A 19,489-nucleotide genomic window follows, 5' to 3' on the forward strand; every position below is an offset into this window, starting at 1 on the left:
ATCTATAACACAAAAGCTAAGATGTAGAAGTGTTGTTCAAATGTTAGCATATGTTCACCTACATTGTTTTGGTTTGAGTATTTTTCATGTACAAAATGTACAAACCCCGTTTCCATACGAGTTGGGAAATTGTGTTAGATGTAAATATAAACGGAATACAATGATTTGCAAATCATTTTCAACCCATATTCAGTTGAATATGCTACAAAAACAACATATTTGATGTTCAAATACTCATTAACTTTAGAATTTGATGCCAGCAACACGTGACAAATAAGTTGGGAAAGGTGGCAATAAATACTGATAAAGTTGAGGAATGCTCATCAAACACTTATTTGGAACATCCCACAGGTGTGCAGGCTAATTGGGAACGGGTGGGTGCCATGATTGGGTATAAAAACAGCTTCCCAAAAAATACTCAGTCTTTCACAAGAAAGGATGGGGCGAGGTACACCCCTTTGTCCACAACTGCATGAGCAAATAGTCAAACAGTTTAAGAACATTTCTCAAAGTGCAATTGCAAGAAATTTAGGGATTTCAACATCTACGGTCCATAATATCATCAAGTAAGCGGCATGGCCGGAAACCAACATTGAATGACAGTGACCTTCGATCCCTCAGACGGACGGCACTGTATCAAAAACCGACATCTCTAAAGGATATCACCACATGGGCTCAGGAACACTTCAGAAAACCACTGTCACTAAATACAGTTTGTCGCTACATCTTTAAGTGCAAGTTAAAGCTCTACTATGCAAAGCGAAAGCCATTTATCAACAACATCCATAAACGCCACCGGCTTCTCTGGGCCAAGATCATCTAAGATGGACTCATGCAAAGTAGAAAAGTGTTCTGTGGTCTGACGAGTCCACATTTCAAATTGTTTTTGGAAATATTCGACATCGTGTCGTTCGGACCAAAGGGGAAGCGAACTATCCAGACTGTTATCGACGCAAAGTTGAAAAGCCAGCATCTGTGATGGTATGGGGGTGCATTAGTGCCCAAGGCATGGGTAACTTACACATCTGTGAAGGCACCATTAATGCTGAAAGGTACATACAGGTTTTGGAACAACATATGCTGCCATCTAAGCGCCGTCTTTTTCATGGACGCCCTTGCTTATTGCCTCTGCCAAAACCTTTTGCCTTAATTGAATAAATGCCAATAAACAACAAATTAGGTTTGTTCTTGCATGCTCTTTGTCTCTATTGTGATAATAATATCCCAATTTGATAAGTTGGTACTAGAGCTTCTGCATAAATTACATCAGCATCTTCTGGATTTTGTCACGCTGTATGCCATGAAATTGTCAACAATGCAGGCATTTTTGGGACAAATGTGATTCTCTCTAATCAGCCCACATACCTCCTCTGTAGAACATACCTGGACATCCGTGCGGTCGGCAATCCACTTGGCAAGCTGCTCTGAAGCAAAGCCGATCCTCTGTAGGTCAAACGTGTCAGCTCTTTTTGGCTTTCCCTTGGCCGGGAAATGCATAAAGGTCGGTGCGCTGTTCATGTTCAGCTACAGAAACAAAAACGCCAAGTTAACAATGGAAATGTGAATTAAAATACAGTACTGTATTTTCCGGGCTGTAAGGCCACTTCTTTTTTTTCCCACGCTTTGAATCCTGTGGCTTATACATTTTATTTTCTTTGCTAACGGCCATTGTCAGGTTCAAACACTGATGACATCTATTAAACAAGACAAGAAGCAAGGAATTAAACACAGACATATTTCAATTTAGCTCAATTGAGGAGAAACGCGTAGACAAGGTTACAGTGTCGTCCCACGCCCTGACTAAATATTGTACACCTCTTTTATTTGGACTTTCCCTGATTACATGGCAACAGCTGTTTCTAAGGGAGGGGGGTTGTAAACAGCCATCACCTTTGGTTACAAAACAGTTCAAAGAAAAGGTGCCTGGAGGGAGGTCAGGCCCTGCTTCCTCTCCGCTTTGTAGATCTCGGGTAAAGACAAAATCTTCTTGTGGATTACAATACATCAAAGAAACCGACACCCTCATGCCACTCTCCATCCTACACAGTGGAGTTTTACAAGCCTTTTGCTTGGTATAATCAAAGACAGCGTTTGTCCTCTCGCAGGGCGAGCTGAACTCAATGTAACACAAAGTTTTGTGATAACTTAGATACAATTATTCTGACAGCCATAATGTTTTGTGTTCAACAAATAGTTTTCATGTAACATTGACAGAGACACTGAACAGGTGTGTTATAGTTTGTATTATGGCACCATATTTTGTTCACTACAGGTGATGCGGGTTGGAATATTAACTTCCTGTTTAGTATTCGTCTATAGCGTTTCTGCTCAAAAGGGTTCTTTAATCAGCACTCCAAGCAACTCCAAGTTTTACAATATAAACAGCACAATGTATAATTACTAAACTGTCCCATGTGTGATATATGTAATTTTTAGGCATATTTGTATGTGTTATCGTAATGTAATGAAGCTAGCTTTGTTAGCATTCGCGATAGAGATGTCCGATAATGGCTTCTTTGCCGATATCCGATATTGTCCAACTCTTAATTACCGATTTCGATATCAACCGATACTGATATATACAGTCGTGGAATTAACACATTATTATGCCTAATTTTGTTGTGATGCCCCGCTGGATGCATTAAACAATGTAACAAGGTTTTCCAAAATAAATCAACTCAAGTTATGGAAAAAAATGCCAACATGGCACTGCCATATTTATTATTGAAGTCACAAAGTGCATAATTTTTTTTAACATGCCTCAAAACAGCAGCTTGGAATTCGGGACATGCTCTCCCTGAGGTGGGGGGGGGGGGGGGGGGGTGTATATTGTAGCGTCCCGGAAGAGTTAGTGCTGCAAGGGATTCTGGGTATTTGTTCTGTTGTGTTTATGTTGTGTTACGGTGCGGATGTTCTCCCGAAATGCGTTTGTCCTTCTTGTTTGTTTGTTCACAGTGTAATGCATATTTGTAACAGTGTTAAAGTTGTCTACACCCTCAGTGTGACCTGTATGGCTGTTGACCAAGTATGCATGCATTCACTTGTGTGTGTGAAAAGCCGTAGATATTATGTGATTGGGCCGGCACGCAAAGGCAGTGCCTTTAAGGTTTATTGGCGCTCTGTACTTCTCCCTACGTCCGTGTACCACTCCGTACAGCGGCGTTTTAAAAAGTCATAAATTTTACTATTTGAAACCGATACCGATCATTTCCGATGTTACATTTTAAAGCATTAATCGGCCGATATCGGCAGTCCGATATTATCGGACATCTCTAATTAGCGACTATGTTCAGACGTTTACAAGTGTCTGCGCTAGTACTAAACTTACAATGGGCACTCTTTTTGTATTGTTTCAGTTTCGTAAATTGGCCAAAACTTCACCATGGAGTTATTGAGTCTTTTTAGTTGATAGTTGGTCCATGACTATAACATCTGTTTTGATTGATCAACTGTTTTACTGCTGTGTGACAGGCAATTAAGGTAAGTAAATAAACATCCATCCATCCATCCATTTTCTACCGCTTGTCCTTTTTGGGGTTGCGGGGGGTGCTGGAGCCTATCTCAGGTGCATTCGGGCGGTAGGTCGGGTACACCCTGGACAAGTCGCCACCTCATCACAGGGCCAATACAGATAGATAGACAACATTCACAATCACATTCACACACTAAGGTCAATTTAGTGTTGCCAATCAAATAAACGTATAAAAAATATTTTGTACTGGTATATATCTGCAGCTCATAGTCCGGTGCGTCTAGTATATGTCTATTTGGTGGCTGTGGCTTAAATACCGGTGTGCTCTATAGCCCGAAATTAAGGTAAATGGATATACACCATACAGGTTAAACTCTAAATATTTGAATATTGCACAAAAGTTCATTAATGAGAGCAATTCAACTCCAAAAGAGAAACCACTCTATGAACAAATAAACTCATTACATGCAAGGTAAAACATGTCAAGCCTTTGTTATAATTGATGATCATAGCTTAGAGCAGTGATTCTCAAACGGTGGTACGCCAAATAATCACTTGATTAAAATACAGTGTTGTATTTGCCTGTATTAAATAAAACATCTGCCTTGCTTTGAATGAATAATTAGGCCTAATACGCTACTGTATTTCAATGTTGGTCATTATGGTGGTACTTGGAGAGCCAAGTCTTTGCTGAGATGGTACTTGGTGCAGAACCACTGGCTTAGATATTTAAAAAAAAAATAATCTTTTTTTTAGATTTTCAAATCAAGGTTTTCATGAGCCAATCATCAACATTTCAATTTCAACTGTTGGAATAAACAAAACTTTGCACGATGGTCCAATTTTTTGAGTGAGTTCCACCTGTATAATGTATTATATAAGTGGCATGCGGTTCTGCAATTAAAGACTGATGAAAGACTATTAGCTCTTCTAATCAGTAGCTCTTTTTTATAGCTACAACATTGTGCCTGATACCTAAATGACCGCATAACCAAGACAAAATGTTTACAAAATAGACAAATGGAAAGGGGGAGAACTATAATGCAAATGAGAGAATCAGGAAGCCTATTGCATGTGTCTGCTGGAACTATCTACCATTTTCCCATTACTGTGTGCTCAAGCTATTTTAAAGTTTGTATGAGTCCTTTTTTCAGTAAAAAGTTTCACCTCTCCAAAGGATTTCAATACTTATTTAGGTCAAGACTCACTGCTTTTTCCCCAATTCGACTTTAATACTGCCGAGTGGTATTCCTTTGGACCTGAAATATCTGCCTTAAAACTAGTTTATAAGACACTGGCTAACACATTTTGCTCCAAGATATCACAATAATCTTCTGATTTGATCATCTCTTTGATGCATTCAGTGCCTCCAGGACCTGATGCACCAAAACAGGACTCCGGCATGACAGACAGTCATCTGCACAGCAGGAGAGAACCTCCAACGGCTTCAGTTGGGCTTTGTTTCTTCAATTATCTTCTAGCTGATACACTGCGGTTGCTGATAATTTATCTGCAATTAATCTCAACAAAACTGGCTCATTTGCATGTACTCGAGATTCTACTTTAAAAAGTGTCCTAAAATGGTGTCCATCCGTTTTAATAGGACCGTGTGCATCAATGTAGACATAAATAAGCATGGGCTAGCTTCAAAAACATGCAAAAACAAGTACCGCATTTTTCGGAGTATAAGTCGCACCGGCCGAAAATGCATAATAAAGAAGGAAAAAAACATATATAAATCGCGCTGGAGTCGCATTTTTGGGGGAAATTTATTTGATAAAACCCAACACCAGGAATAGACATTTGAAAGGCAATTTAAAATAAATAAAGAATAGTGACCAACAGGCTGAATAAGTGTACGTTATATGAGGCATAAATAACCAACTGAGAACGTGCCTGGTATGTTAACGTAACATATTATGGTAAGAGTCATTCAAATAACTATAACATATAGAACATGCTATACGTTTACCAAACAATCTGTCACTCCTAATCGCTAAATCCGATGAAATCTTATACGTCGAGTCTCTTACGTGAATGAGCTAAATACTATTATTTGATATTTTCGGTAATGTGTTAAAGGGGAACATTATCACAATTTCAGAAGGGTTAAAACCATTAAAAATCAGTTCCCAGTGGTTTATTTTTCGAAGTTTTTTTCAAAATTTTACCCATCACGCAATATCCCTAAAAAAAGCTTCAAAGTGCCTGATTTTAACCATCGTTATATACACCCGTCCATTTTCCTGTGACGTCACACAGTGATGCCAATACAAACAAACATGGCGGGTAGAACAGCAAGGTATAGCGACATTAGCTCGGATTCAGACTCGGATTTCAGCGGCTTAAGCGATTCAACAGATTACGCATGTATTGAAACGGATGGTTGTAGTGTGGAGGCAGGTAGCGAAAACGAAATTGAAGAAGAAACTGAAGCTATTGAGCCATATCGGTTTGAACCGTATGCAAGCGAAACCAACGAAAACGACACGACAGCCAGTGACACGGGAGAAAGCGAGGACACATTTGGCGATCGCCTTCTAACCAACGATTGGTATGTGTTTGTTTGGCATTAAAGGAAACTAACAACTATGAACTAGGTTTACAGCATATGAAATACATTTGGCAACAACATGCACTTTGAGAGTGCAGACAGCCCAGTTTTCATCAATTAATATATTCTGTAGACATACCCTCATCCGCTCTCTTTTCCTGAAAGCTGATCTGTCCAGTTTTGGAGTTGATGTCAGCAGGCCAGGGAAGCTAGGGTCAATATTCTTCTGTCGTAGCATAGCTTTCGTCGGTAAAGTGTGCGGAACAAACGTCCAATTTGATGCCACTTTCGCATCTTTGGGCCACTGGTGCAACTTGAATCCGTCCCTGTTGGTGTTGTTACACCCTCCGACAGCACACCGACGAGGCATGATGTCTCCAAGGTACGGAAAACAGTTGAAAAAACGGAAAATAACAGAGCTGATTTGACTCGGTGTTTGTAATGTGTTTGAGAAAATGGCGGATTGTTTCCCGTTGTGACGTCATCGCTCTGAGAGCGAATAATAGAAAGGCGTTTAATTCGCCAAAATTCACCCATTTAGAGTTCGGAAATCGGTTAAAGAAATATATGGTCTTTTTTCTGCAACATCAAGGTATATATTGACGCATACATAGGTCTGGTGATAATGTTCCCCTTTAATCATTTCACACATAAGTCGCTCCTGAGTATAAGTCGCACCCCCGGCCAAACTATGAAAACAACTGCTACTTATAGTCCGAAAAATACGGTAAGTAGACACAAAAAAATTTAATCAACTACTTTTAAAGCACAAAAATAATATCAATCAAATTTTTGATTGAAATGGGCTTGAGAATCTGCTGCAAATATTTGCAAAAGACCATGTTTTAATGTAAAATAAGTGTTTTTGGCAGTGGGACCATTACTCCTTAATGACAAGTGGCGACCCAAATTGGTCATCAGTACACACAGTGTAATAATCAATCAATTTGTAATCATTCTGATGCCTATAGTTGACAACTAATAAAAAAAAAAAAAAACATTTCATATTTTATAAAATTAAAAAAGGCAAAATGTTGAATATTGTATTGATTGATTGAAACTTTTATTAGTAGATTACACAGTAGAGTACATATTCCGTATAATTGACCACTAAATGGTAACACCCGAATACGTTTTTCAACTTGTTTAAGTCGGGGTCCACGTTAATCAATTCATGGTACTGCAGGTTGACGCTCCTGTCAAAATTTTTTTTAAACTTTCTAAGCCTTGAGTCTTTGTTCGAAATGAACTCCTGAAATCAAATAACTTTTGTATGTTATTCTCATTTATTGAAATGCACGAGCAATGCGTTGCTCACTTACAACAGCCATTCAAAATAATTGACTTGTTTGCGTATTTGGCATTTCTTTCAGGCAAATACACTGATGGTTAGGAGTGAAACGATATATTATGGTACAATTAATACGCTTTCGCTACATTTCACTTTATTTGTTTTATTGCTTTAAACTTCTTTTAAAGCGTCTCTCAAGTGAGTCGAGTCACCGTTGTGGGAAACGGGACCAAAACATGCTTTGGCTTCCTCGTGCTTTTCAACGGCTGTAAAATTTCCACAAGACTCAAAATCTCTAGTATATTCATAACAGAAGGTAGGTTTTTTCATGTGAGTCAGTCTTTCATTAACTTTCATCTGAAACAATGTGCCAGATTCTCTTAAAGAAACAGAAGCATGAACAGAACGCCCCATACACATGGTATGAACAGAATATTGTTACTTTACATTTAAGTTATCATTGTAAATGTAACAATTACTTATCTTTACAATCAACTGTATCCATCATTATGAATTTAGGGTGCACTTATTTTTTATTAACATTCAAAATGTTATTTTTTTTACCCCACAAACAACGTTCCCTCTAAGGTGCGCGCCTGTGCAATTGCGCACTGCTCAAGCATCCTCTGCGCACGGCAAATCTATACCACGCACAAAATAAAAATAAAAAAAATAAGCGCATAACAATTTTCGACACGAACACGATAGAGAAAACTGTTTTCGTCATCATTGTTCAAATATTGTAACGTCTGTCGAGACGCTTTGAGGACTTTACTGAGCAAAACTATTTATTGTTGGCCATAAACACATCACCAAAACATTAGTATAACAAATTATATCTAGCAAAAGTGGTCATTTTCTACAGTACAAACCAGACCAAAAGCAACTTTGTTATATCAACAGCAGCCGCTCACTCTTTCTCACTTGCGCCAAGACATGCACATATGGCACTGAGCCAGTGATGCATTTACAGCCACACAAAAAGTCGGACAACTCCAACAGCACACATAAAGTGTCATTCCAGGTCGTTACACTATGATTTACCAATCAAATGTGTGCTTATTCTAGTGTAATTTATTAGGAATCTTAATTTATAAATATTAATCATGAAATGCTGTTAGTATATTAAATAAATACTAATAAAAATATATTTTTGACAAACAGGAAGTTGCAGGAATGTACAAATGATCCCCTGCTTACATCTCATTGTGCAACATGTGAATGTTTTAATGGGAACTAAATGCAATGTCTGAAAGGGGTACGAATTATTTCCAAAGCAGGGCCTCCACCCAGACAAACAATACAAGTACACAGTTCATAAAAAACAATATTTTTTGTTATTGTCATTGTAAGTGGGCCTAAACACTAATATTAGAAAATAACCTCATGGAAGTGACTGCTGTCATTTGATTATAATAATAAGAGAATGTTGTCTGTCTATCTGTGTTGGCCCTGCGATGAGGTGGGGACTTGTCCAGGGTGTACCTCGCCTTCTGCCCGAATGCAGCTGAGATAGGCTCCAGCACCCCCCCCCGACCCCGAAAGGGACAAGCGGTAGAAAATGGATGGATGGATGGAGATTGAACTTGTTATTTAGTCAGGTTTGGGACAGGTGTGCTGCTGGTGTAGCCACAGTGTGCACGCCTGATGTTGCTCACATTGCCCACAACTATTTTACATATTCTACTGAGGGAATTTCTAACACGAGTGGCAGGAAGTTGGGCCAAACTCAAAAAAGAAAGGGAAAAAAACAAACAGGCGCTACAATGCGTGACCCGGGAGAAGAAATGATTAATACACATGCACTATCATTGTTATATTGTGGTGTGGTAACGTGTTGAGTCACTTTGGGTCTTATGGTGTGGATGGGGCAAAGCTGGATAAGGACTTTGCAGTATGCGTCTCTTGAAAATACAATACACATGAAAAACATGCAGAGCCATCCACCCTGTTCGCCTGTGACGCCACCAGCCTAAGCTTGCAGATAAAACAGTGTCTAGTAAGATAAATGTTGAGGTCTATATTCAAATGCTAAATATGTATTTTTGTTATGTTTCTACTTAAAAAAATGATTTCCTCGAGAGATAAGATTTTGTAAATGAAAAAAAAATCACTGGGAGACAACTAAAAAAGTTATCTTGCTCTAAAAGTGCCATTGTCTTTGCACATCTTTTTAAAAATATGCTGCAAAATAAAAACTATGAATTTGAATATGTATTTTGTATCACCCCTATTGCAGCATCGCCGCATTAAGATTTGATGGTTACTGTGAGTCATGTATAGCAGCGTATTGTATTGTATTGTGAGGTACCCTGAAATTCCCAACAGGCATGTAATGCATTGTTTCATTTACCGAGGAAAAAATAAGTAATTTTGTAAGACAAATCATTTGCTGACGAGGACCAGAGGGCGGTAGCACATTAACCCGGTTTTAAAGTCGCTGCATTGGCTCCCCGTCTGCTTCAGGGGTCGATTTTAAAGTTATAATATTAGTTTTTAAAAGTCTTAATGGCTTTACGCCTTCTTATCTATCTGACCTACGTTCATCCTATCAACCCTTGTGAATCCTGGAGTCCTGTGGCACCAAACTTGTATCTTTCAAAGCAGAACTTTAGATTAAACAGAGGTAACCTTGTTGCAGCGACAGACTCTTATCATCAGAGCACATCAAGTTGAAAATAGTATCATAAAGGGGAACATTATCACCATACCTATGTAAGCGTCAATATATATCTTGATGTTGCAGAAAAAAGACCATATATTTTTTTAACCAATTTCCGAACTCTAAATGCTCTGTTATTTTCCGTTTTTTCGACTGTTTTCCGTACCTTGGAGACATCATGCCTCGTCGGTGTGTTGTCGGAGGGTGTAACAACAGGAACAGGGACGGATTCAAGTTGCACCAGTGGCCCAAAGATGCGAAAGTGGCAAAAAATTGGACGAAATGTGTTCAAAATACGAGGGTGTGGGGAAAGCCGACGAAATGGTCAGTGGTTTGTTCCGCACACTTTACCGACGAAAGCTATGCTACGACAGAGATGGCAAGAATGTGTGGATATCCTGCGACACTCAAAGCAGATGCATTTCCAACGATAAAGTCAAAGAAATCTGCCGCCAGACCCCCATTGAATCTGCCGGAGTGTGTGAGCTATTCAGGGACAAAGGCCCTCAGTAACACGGCAAGCAATGGCGGCAGTTTGTTCCCGCAGACGAGCGAGCTAAACCCCCTGGAAGTCTTGGCTCACACCGTCCCTTATGCCACCGAAGATGATCAAGAGAAGAATATCGACTCTAGCTTCCCTGGCCTGCTGACATCAACTCCAAAACTGGACAGATCAGCTTTCAGGAAAAGAGAGCGGATGAGGGTATGTCTACAGAATATATTAATTGATGAAAACTTTATTCATTACTTGCGGTTTTACGTAAATTATTATACATAAACTGTGTTTACCAATAATTTAGCTTAAAAACATTTATTTTTTTCAATCATTCGAGTACATTCGGGTAGTCTTGTGTAATGCAGTATTTTGTGTCTATTTAGGTATGGTTAACCTGAGTGCTGAAATCGTGGAAAAATATATGTTCTTAGCGCGCCTGAAATGGGCTGTCTGCACTCTCAAAGTGCATGTTGTTGCCAAATGTATTTCATATGCTGTAAACCTAGTTCATAGTTGTTAGTAATTATCTTATCAGACAGTGTTAAGCCGCTGAAACCCGAGTCTGAATCCGAGGTAATGTCGCTATACCTTGCTGTTTGTTTGTATTAGCATCACTGTGTGACGTCACAGGAAAATGGGCGGGTGTCTATAACGATGGTTAAAATCAGGCACTTTGAAGCTTTTTTTAGGGATATTGCGTGATGGGTAAAATTTTGAAAAAAAACTTCGAAAAATAAAATAAGCCACTGGGAACTGATTTTTAATGGTTTTAACCCTTCTGAAATTGTGATAATGTTCCCCTTTAAAGCAAAACACATGCTCGATGATGGCGCCGATCGCATGAATGCTACATCGACAACAAGCAGAGGAGAATGCTACGCTGGCGGTTTACCTGTGTCAATACTGTCAACAAAAGTACCACAGTTAAGTTAAACCATATGCCTTTACTAAACGGACAGCCACCGCATGTAAACCACCTAACATCAGTGAAGACCAAGTCCCGTAAGAAGATATAAATCATATCACCTAGGCCAGTGGTTCTCAAATGGGGGTACGCGTACCCCTGAAGGTACTTGAAGGTATGCCAAGGGGTACGTGAGATTTTTTTAAAATGTCTGTCAAAAAAAACTGTGAAAAGAAATGCAACAATGCAATATTCAGTGTTGACAGCTGGATTTTTTGTGGACATGTTCCATAAATATTGATGTTAAAGATTTCTTTTTTTGTGAAGAAATGTTTAGAATTAAGTTAATGAATCCCGATGGATCTCTATTGCAATCCCCAAAGAGGGCACTTTAAAGGGGAACATTATCACCAGACCTATGTAAGCGTCAATATATACCTTGATGTTGCAGAAGACCATCTATTTTTTTAACCGATTTCCGAACTCTAAATGGGTGAATTTTGGCCAATTAAACGCTTTTCTAATATTCGCTCTCGGAGCGATGACGTCACAACGTGGCGTCACATCGGGAAGCAATCCGCCATTTTCTCAAACACCGAGTCAAATCAGCTCTGTTATTTTCCGTTTTTTCGACTGTTTTCCGTACCTTGGAGACATCATGCCTCGTCGGTGTGTTGTCGGAGGGTGTAACAACACGAACAGGGACGGATTCAAGTTGCACCAGTGGCCCAAAGATGCGAAAGTGGCAAGAAATCGGACGTTTGTTCCGCACACTTTACCGACAAAAGCTATGCTACGACAGAGATGGCCAGAATGTGTGGATATCCTGCGACACTCAAAGCAGATGCATTTCCAACGATAAAGTCAAAGAAATCTGCCGCCAGACCCCCATTGAATCTGCTGGAGTGTGTGAGCAATTCAGGGACAAAGGACCTCAGGAGCACGGCAAGCAATGGCGGCAGTTTGTTCCCGCAGACGAGCGAGCTAAATCCCCTATCGACCCTAGCTTCCCTGGCCTGCTGACATCAACTCCAAAACTGGACAGATCAGCTTTCAGGAAAAGAGCGCGGATGAGGGTACGTCTACAGAATATATTAATTGATGAAAATTGGGCTGTCTGCACTCTCAAAGTGCATGTTGTTGCCAAATGTATTTCATATGCTGTAAACCTAGTTCATAGTTGTTAGTTTCCTTTAATGCCAAACAAACACATACCAATCGTTGGTTAGAAGGCGATCGCCGAATTCGTCCTCGCTTTCTCCCGTGTCGCTGGCTGTCGTGTCGTTTTCGTCGGTTTCGCTTGCATACGGTTCAAACCGATATGGCTCAATAGCTTCAGTTTCTTCTTCAATTTCGTTTTCGCTACCTGCCTCCACACTACAACCATCCGTTTCAATACATTCGTAATCTGTTGAAATCCGAGTCTGAATCCGAGCTAATGTCGCTATAGCTTGCTGTTCTTTCCGCCATGTTTGTTTGTGTTGGCATCACTATGTGACGTCACAGGAAAATGGACGGGTGTTTATAACGATGGTTAAAATCAGGCACTTTGAAGCTTTTTTTAGGGATATTGCGTGATGGGTAAAATTTTGAAAAAAACTTCGAAAAATATAATAAGCCACTGGGAACTGATTTTTAATGGTTTTAACCATTCTGAAATTGTGATAATGTTCCCCTTTAAGTTGATGATTACTTCTATGTGTAGAAATCTTTATTTATAATTGAATCACTTGTTTATTTTTCAACAAGTTTTTAGTTATTTTTATATATTTTTTTCCAAATAGTTCAAGAAAGACCACAACAAATTACACAATACAATTTAATAAATCAGAAACTGATGACATAGTGCTGTATTTTACTTCTTTATCTCTTTTTTTCTTGAATTAAAAAAATGTTCACTGAAAAAAGGTTGAGAACCACTGACCTAGGCGATATGTACCAAAAATTATATTGCGGTATTTTTAGTTTGAATACCGGCATCTAATATACACTGGTATATTAAAAAAAACCTTCAAAGTGCTTAAGATCGTCTCAGTGTTTTATGGCTAGATAGCCGGTGTTGTGAGCACTCCGATTATTTTAGTTGTAAGTACTAACGTAATGCGTTGTTTATTCTTTAAAAAGTCAGCCGTTACTATATCAAAGCAATTTTCATTCGTTTTGTTTATGAATGTTGGGTTTATATCCTCACGCTTGTGCGCGGAATAGATGGGGCTTCTACTCGCTCCCTGCGGTGAACGCCGCTGGCTGCTGAGTTTAAAGCTATTTTTCAGTACAGGCACTTTTAAGCCGAGTTGTAGTTAAACATTTGACACACCGAGCAAGCAGCAAAGAGGAGCTATGATTAACTTCTGTGCTAAGTCACTAACAGAACTGAACAACATAAACAGATGAGATTAGTGGTAAAGTCGCTACAAGGAGAGATATATGTTCTCGAGCAAATTGGTGTATGTGTAAATAAAGCTGTAGTCATTCACCAAAAGCTAAATGCATTGTATCACACTCGAGAAGTCAGTACCGTGCGCCATATATTTTTAAAGTTTGATGCACATTGTGTCATTGTGCGTCAATGTGCATCAGAGAGGAGCCTACATAAACACGAAAGGAACAGGGTCAGCCAAAGATGATGCCCTGTGCTTCGCCCGTCAGGCGCAGAGAAGAGCAAACGGCCTAACAAGGGCACATCAAATGATACCGGTTTAGTGGTATCGTCTCAAATACATACCGCTTTCTAAAATATATTGGTATTAACTATAACACCGGTATATCGCAAAGCATTATATCATCACATCTGGTCTGTCGTACAATACCTTGGAGAGGCACAATTACAGCAAAGATGAACCAACTGCACTACACAATCAAGAGCATCAAGTTGCAACGACTGGCTGAATGTGAATTTGTATTCCTTACTGGAGAACATTGGCCATCTGTAAGTAATCACACAAGATCAGATCAGATGAGCATTGTCATCTGAAGAGATAAACAAGCTTGTTTGTTTAAACAACTGGTTAAACTAAAGAAGAGTAAATTGTGCACTATGTTTATGAGTGTGTTTACTACATTATCGATTAGTAACTGTACCTTATTTGCAATATTGTTGCGAATACTTTTAAAATGTGCACTTAATTCTTATCATACTTACTGTCACCAAGTTTTGGGCACATCAATGACTTGCAGTTAAGTAAAACATTTAAAAAAAAAGTTCCTGTATGACATTCTGACTACTAAATTGCATTTGCATCCAAATATTGGCGTATTTTGTTAAACACATTTTATTTATGCAATAAAATAATAAACCATGGTTAATTATGATAAATCGCAGTTTAGAGTGAGATTAATCTGATTTTAAAAATTAATCATTTGTGACTGCGTGGGTTCCCTCCGGGTACTCCGACTTCCTCCCACCTCCAAAGACATGCACCTGGGGATAGGTTGATTGGCAACACTAAATTAGCCCTAGTGTGTGAATGTTGTCTGTCTATCTATGTTGGCCCTGTGATGAGATGGCGACTTGTCCAGGGTGTACCCCGCCTTCCGCCCGATTGTGTCAAGACGTGGACTATGGTGTGTTTGTTTTCCCGAGATGCAAGTAAAGCTGGACTGGTCATGGCGTGAAGGTAAATACATATTTATTTATAACACTCAAAGGAACAAAAGGCGCGCTCAAGGCGGAAGTACAAACTTGACTAATGAAACAAAAAGACTTGCACGTGGGCAAAAAACTGTGAACAATTAAACAAAAACACTAACTGTGGCATTAATAGAAAAAACTTACTTGGACAAGGCATGAAGTGCGCAGAGGTAGACAGAGTGTGACAGGGGTATGAATGCGGGATGTCACCAGAAAGACAAACTGAAAACAATGAACTTAAATACTACAGACATGATTAACGAAAACAGGTGCGTGACTCAAAACGTGAAACAGGTGCGTGACGTGACAGGTGAAAACTAATGGGTTGCTATGGTGACAAACAAGAGTGCACAATGAGTCCAAACGTGAAACAAATGGGTAATCATGGAAACAAGACAAGGGAGTGAAAAGCCAGAAACTAAAGAGTCCAATAACTAAACAAAACATGACTAAAACAAAACATGATTACACAGACATGGCAGATTGTAGCTGAGATAGGCTCCAGCGCCCCCCGCGACCCCGAAGGGAATAAGCGGTAGAAAATGGATGGATGGACAGCCCTAACCAGAGCAAAGACACAGAGTGGCAAAAACAAAACAAAAAACCCGCTAAAGACACACATATTTATTCGGGCTTTTTACTAATCATGTTAAATTTACATGTTAATTATTTTATCTTTTCTTGTTTTTTTTCTTGTGTTATTTTCTATTTAATGTATTGCTATTATTACTACTATTATTATAGCAATGTTTTTATTAACGCAATGTATTTATATATTTTTTATGATATTTTATCATATGTTTTACACTACTTTTTAGATGGCGTTAATTTGAGTTATTTTCCAGTGTGGATGCCTTAAAGGTGGCTTTTTCCCTTAATCCTGGATGCCGTGTTCTGTTTTGTTTTTGGCCATTGTGCTGTGTGCGCGTGTGTGTGTTTTTATGCACGTTTTTTGGGGTAAAGCACTTTGTTGCTGTATAAACCAAGTTTGATTTGATGTGATTTTATTTAGCAGTATTTGTGCGTTACATCAGAGAAACCCACACAGTGACTTCTTCTTTATACCACATTGAGACATGTTTATGGTATGCCGGTCTGAAAATAAACACATCTTACCAAATGTTTAAATCCATCTTAAACAAAGTAAAAAAGAATGAGCCACTTTCTAGAACACAATCAGAAGGTGATGAATATTAGATGTGATATTAGGTTGCTGTTGAAAGAGCAAATGTGTGTAAAATGTACTCATGAGGCAGAACAACAAGTACAGCAAGCAATACAACAGCTCATTTACTACATAAATCTAACACACTCAAAGCCTTTTACAAGACCAGAATTACATTTGACGAGCTGAAAGGATAAATATGTGGACAGCCAGATTTAGAATGAGGGACAAAAACAATGGATAACACAAATTAAGTATGAATTTAAAAAAATACAACCTGCTGGAAAACATCTGCTCCTTCGTCATAGTCCACGACAGTGAAGAAGAGCTTGTTTGAGAAAGCAGAGGAGTAGCGCCATGAGTTTGCCAGGACTTGGTATTCTTCATTTGCCTGCCTGTAAGATGCCAAAGAGAAATACAGAATGCTATGTAATTCATTTAATTGTGTCTAACCTGTTTAGGGTCAGGGGTGAGCTGCCCAGCAGAGTTTTGGGCAAAAACACATTTTATATATACACTGTAAGTATGTATGCAATGTAGTAACAGGCACATCCGTAATAACATGTAATATTTACATATTTTGGTCATTGTAACCATACAGAGGCAAATGATGTTAACATACGCATCACAATGTTTGCTATTTTCTTCAACAATACACAAGACTACGATCCATGGCAGGCTTCGTGAGAGCCAACAACGACTACTTTGGGACAAATTATGATCCAGAACCTTATATTTTTTAGCCTGAATATAAGGAGGATGAGCTAGGGCTAGGCGATATTGCCTTTTTTTAATATTGCGATATTTTAAGGCCATACGATATATATCTCGATATTTTGCCTTAGCCTTGAATGAACACTTGATGCATATAATCACAGCAGTATGATGATTCTATGTGTCTACATTAAAATATTCTTCTTCATACTGCATCAATATATGCTGCTTTTAAACTTTCATGCAGAGAAGGAAATCACAACTAAAAAAAATCACTATTTTTTTCATACGGTGTTGATCTGGAAATGTTTGCCTCGGCATTTTGATGGTGTGGACGTGTGGCACTAAACGGAGATATTGACGTGCGGAGTAAGCCCTCTTCATAGCGGGTGACTTTTCAAATGATGCTACATATTAGCAGTGTAGCCGAAAGTCCTGGGTTCGCCTATACCAGGGGTCGGCAACCCGCGGCTCTAGAGCTGCATGCGGCTCTTTAGCGCCGCCCTAGTGGCTCTCTGGAGCTTTTTCAGAAATGCATGAAAAATGGAAAAAGAGGGGGAAAAATATATTTTTTGTTTTAATATGGTTTCTGTAGGAGGACAAACATGACACAAACCTCCCTAATTGTTATAAAGCACACTGTTTATATTAAACATGCTTCACTGATTCGAGTATTTGGCGAGCGCCGTTTTGTCCTACTAATTTTGGCGGTCCTTGAACTCACCGTAGTTTGTTTACATGTATAACTTTCTCCGACTTTCTAGGACGTGTTTTATGCCACTTCTTTTTCTGTCTCATTTTGTCCACCAAACTCTTAACGTTGTGCATGAAAGGTGAGTTTTGTTGATGTTATTGACTTGTTGGAGTGCTAATCAGACATATTTGGTCACTGCATGACTGCAAGCTAATCGATGCTAACATGCTATTTAGGCTAGCTATATGTACATATTGCATCATAATGCCTCATTTGTAGCTATATTTGAGGTCATTTAGTTTCCTTTAAGTCCTCTTATATCAATGTATATCTCATGACACACTATCTGTATGTAATATGGCTTTTAATTTTTTGCAGCTCCAGACAGATTTTTTTTTGTATTTTTGGTCCAATATGGCTCTTTCAACATTTTGGGTTGCCGACCCCTGGCCTATACAGTGTATTTATCTAATACAATAATAAACGGGAGACATTAGAGCAGGTTCGGTAGCCACCGCTTCTTTAATGTCAACTTCACACACCTCCTTCCACAACCACACACACCCTTCGTCACAGCCCTACGGCAACAACTCTGGAGGGACAAAACTCCTCCTCCTTACTAACACACTTCGGTAACTTGGGACACCCTGAACTGTTTGTTACAGCAGTAATGCTACTTTTTATAGCAACGCTTTCGCCCCACGCTTGACAAATTAAGGTTGTCTGTTCGACATATTCCCACTTGAAGCCAAACCACCGCCAGACGATGCGGTTTTTCTTGAGAATTAATTATTCCTCCATTTGTTACCAGATTTGCACCTTCTTTCTCTTGCATTAGCGCTCGCACCACTCCGCTAGCATCACAGCTAACGTTAGCCATGCTGCTACCTCTCTGCTCCGAGAGGGCGTATACGTATGTGACGTATGACGTGACAGTATGTGACGTGTGTAAGAAGGTGCGCTTGCTGTCTGTGAGAAGGAGAGACTGGAAAGAGGAGAGCCTGTAGTGTAATGCCCGGAGCTAAAAGCAACTGCGTGAGAACGTATACTCGATATCACGATATAGTCATTTTCTATATCGCACAGAGACAAACCCGCGATATATCGTGTAAATCGATATATCGCCCAGCCCTAGGATGAGCTATAACTTTTAAAAGCTGAGTGATAAGCATATCCAGCAAGTAGTATGATTGCAAAGTGCTAAACAAGAAATACAAACTTCTAACTTAATTATTCCTGTCTTTCTCGCGATCTTAGGGTTTAAGTTGAGTCTCAAAGTTGACCAACTTCTCGGTTATGGCCACAACCTTCTACTGTCCAGGTGAGATGCATGATTTATAATCTATAATTAGCTTCTGCCAACTCAAAGGCGATGCAGAATCTCACTGGCTCAGTATATTAATAGGTACTAGGGATGTCCCGATCCAGGTTTTTGCACTTACGATCCGATAACGATATTGTTTTTGCACTTCTGATCCGATACCGATACTGACCGATACTGGCCTATCCGAGCATGTATTAAAGTTTAAAGTTATTTAGCCTACTTAGTTGTCAGAATCATGCTGAAAAGGGTTTTAGTACTCTTGATAACAACTAGCCAGCTGAATTAGGGGAGTTTGAATAATACACAATGGTTGGTAACAAGAAACTGACCTGTTTATTCAAGGATAAAAACAAAATAGACAAAATTATACATGACAAACAGAAATGGCATCATTGAACTAGGGCTGGGAGATATGGCCTTTTTTAAATATTGCGATATTTTAAGGCCATATTGCGATACACGATATATATCTGGATATTTTGCCTTAGCCTTGAATGAACACTTGATGCATATAATCACAGCAGTATGATGATTCTATGTGTCTACATTAAAACATTCTTCTTCATACTGCATTAATATATG

General features: G+C 39.1%; 1 protein-coding gene across 1 annotated transcript in view; it reads right to left on the bottom strand.

Moving 5' to 3' along the window:
• The window catches only part of LOC133624368 (dolichyl-diphosphooligosaccharide--protein glycosyltransferase subunit TUSC3), a 195,162-nt gene that overhangs the window by 61,063 nt on the left and 114,610 nt on the right, over window positions 1-19,489 (bottom strand). The window contains exons 3-4 of the mRNA XM_061987857.2: window positions 16,453-16,570; window positions 1,384-1,524 (exon numbers count right to left, since the gene is read on the bottom strand). Of these exons, the coding sequence (XP_061843841.1) occupies window positions 1,384-1,524; window positions 16,453-16,570 (259 nt within the window). The remainder of the gene's footprint in view (window positions 1-1,383; window positions 1,525-16,452; window positions 16,571-19,489) is intronic.

This window comes from Nerophis lumbriciformis, linkage group LG27, assembly GCF_033978685.3.
Source record: "Nerophis lumbriciformis linkage group LG27, RoL_Nlum_v2.1, whole genome shotgun sequence".
Taxonomy (NCBI): domain Eukaryota; kingdom Metazoa; phylum Chordata; class Actinopteri; order Syngnathiformes; family Syngnathidae; genus Nerophis; species Nerophis lumbriciformis.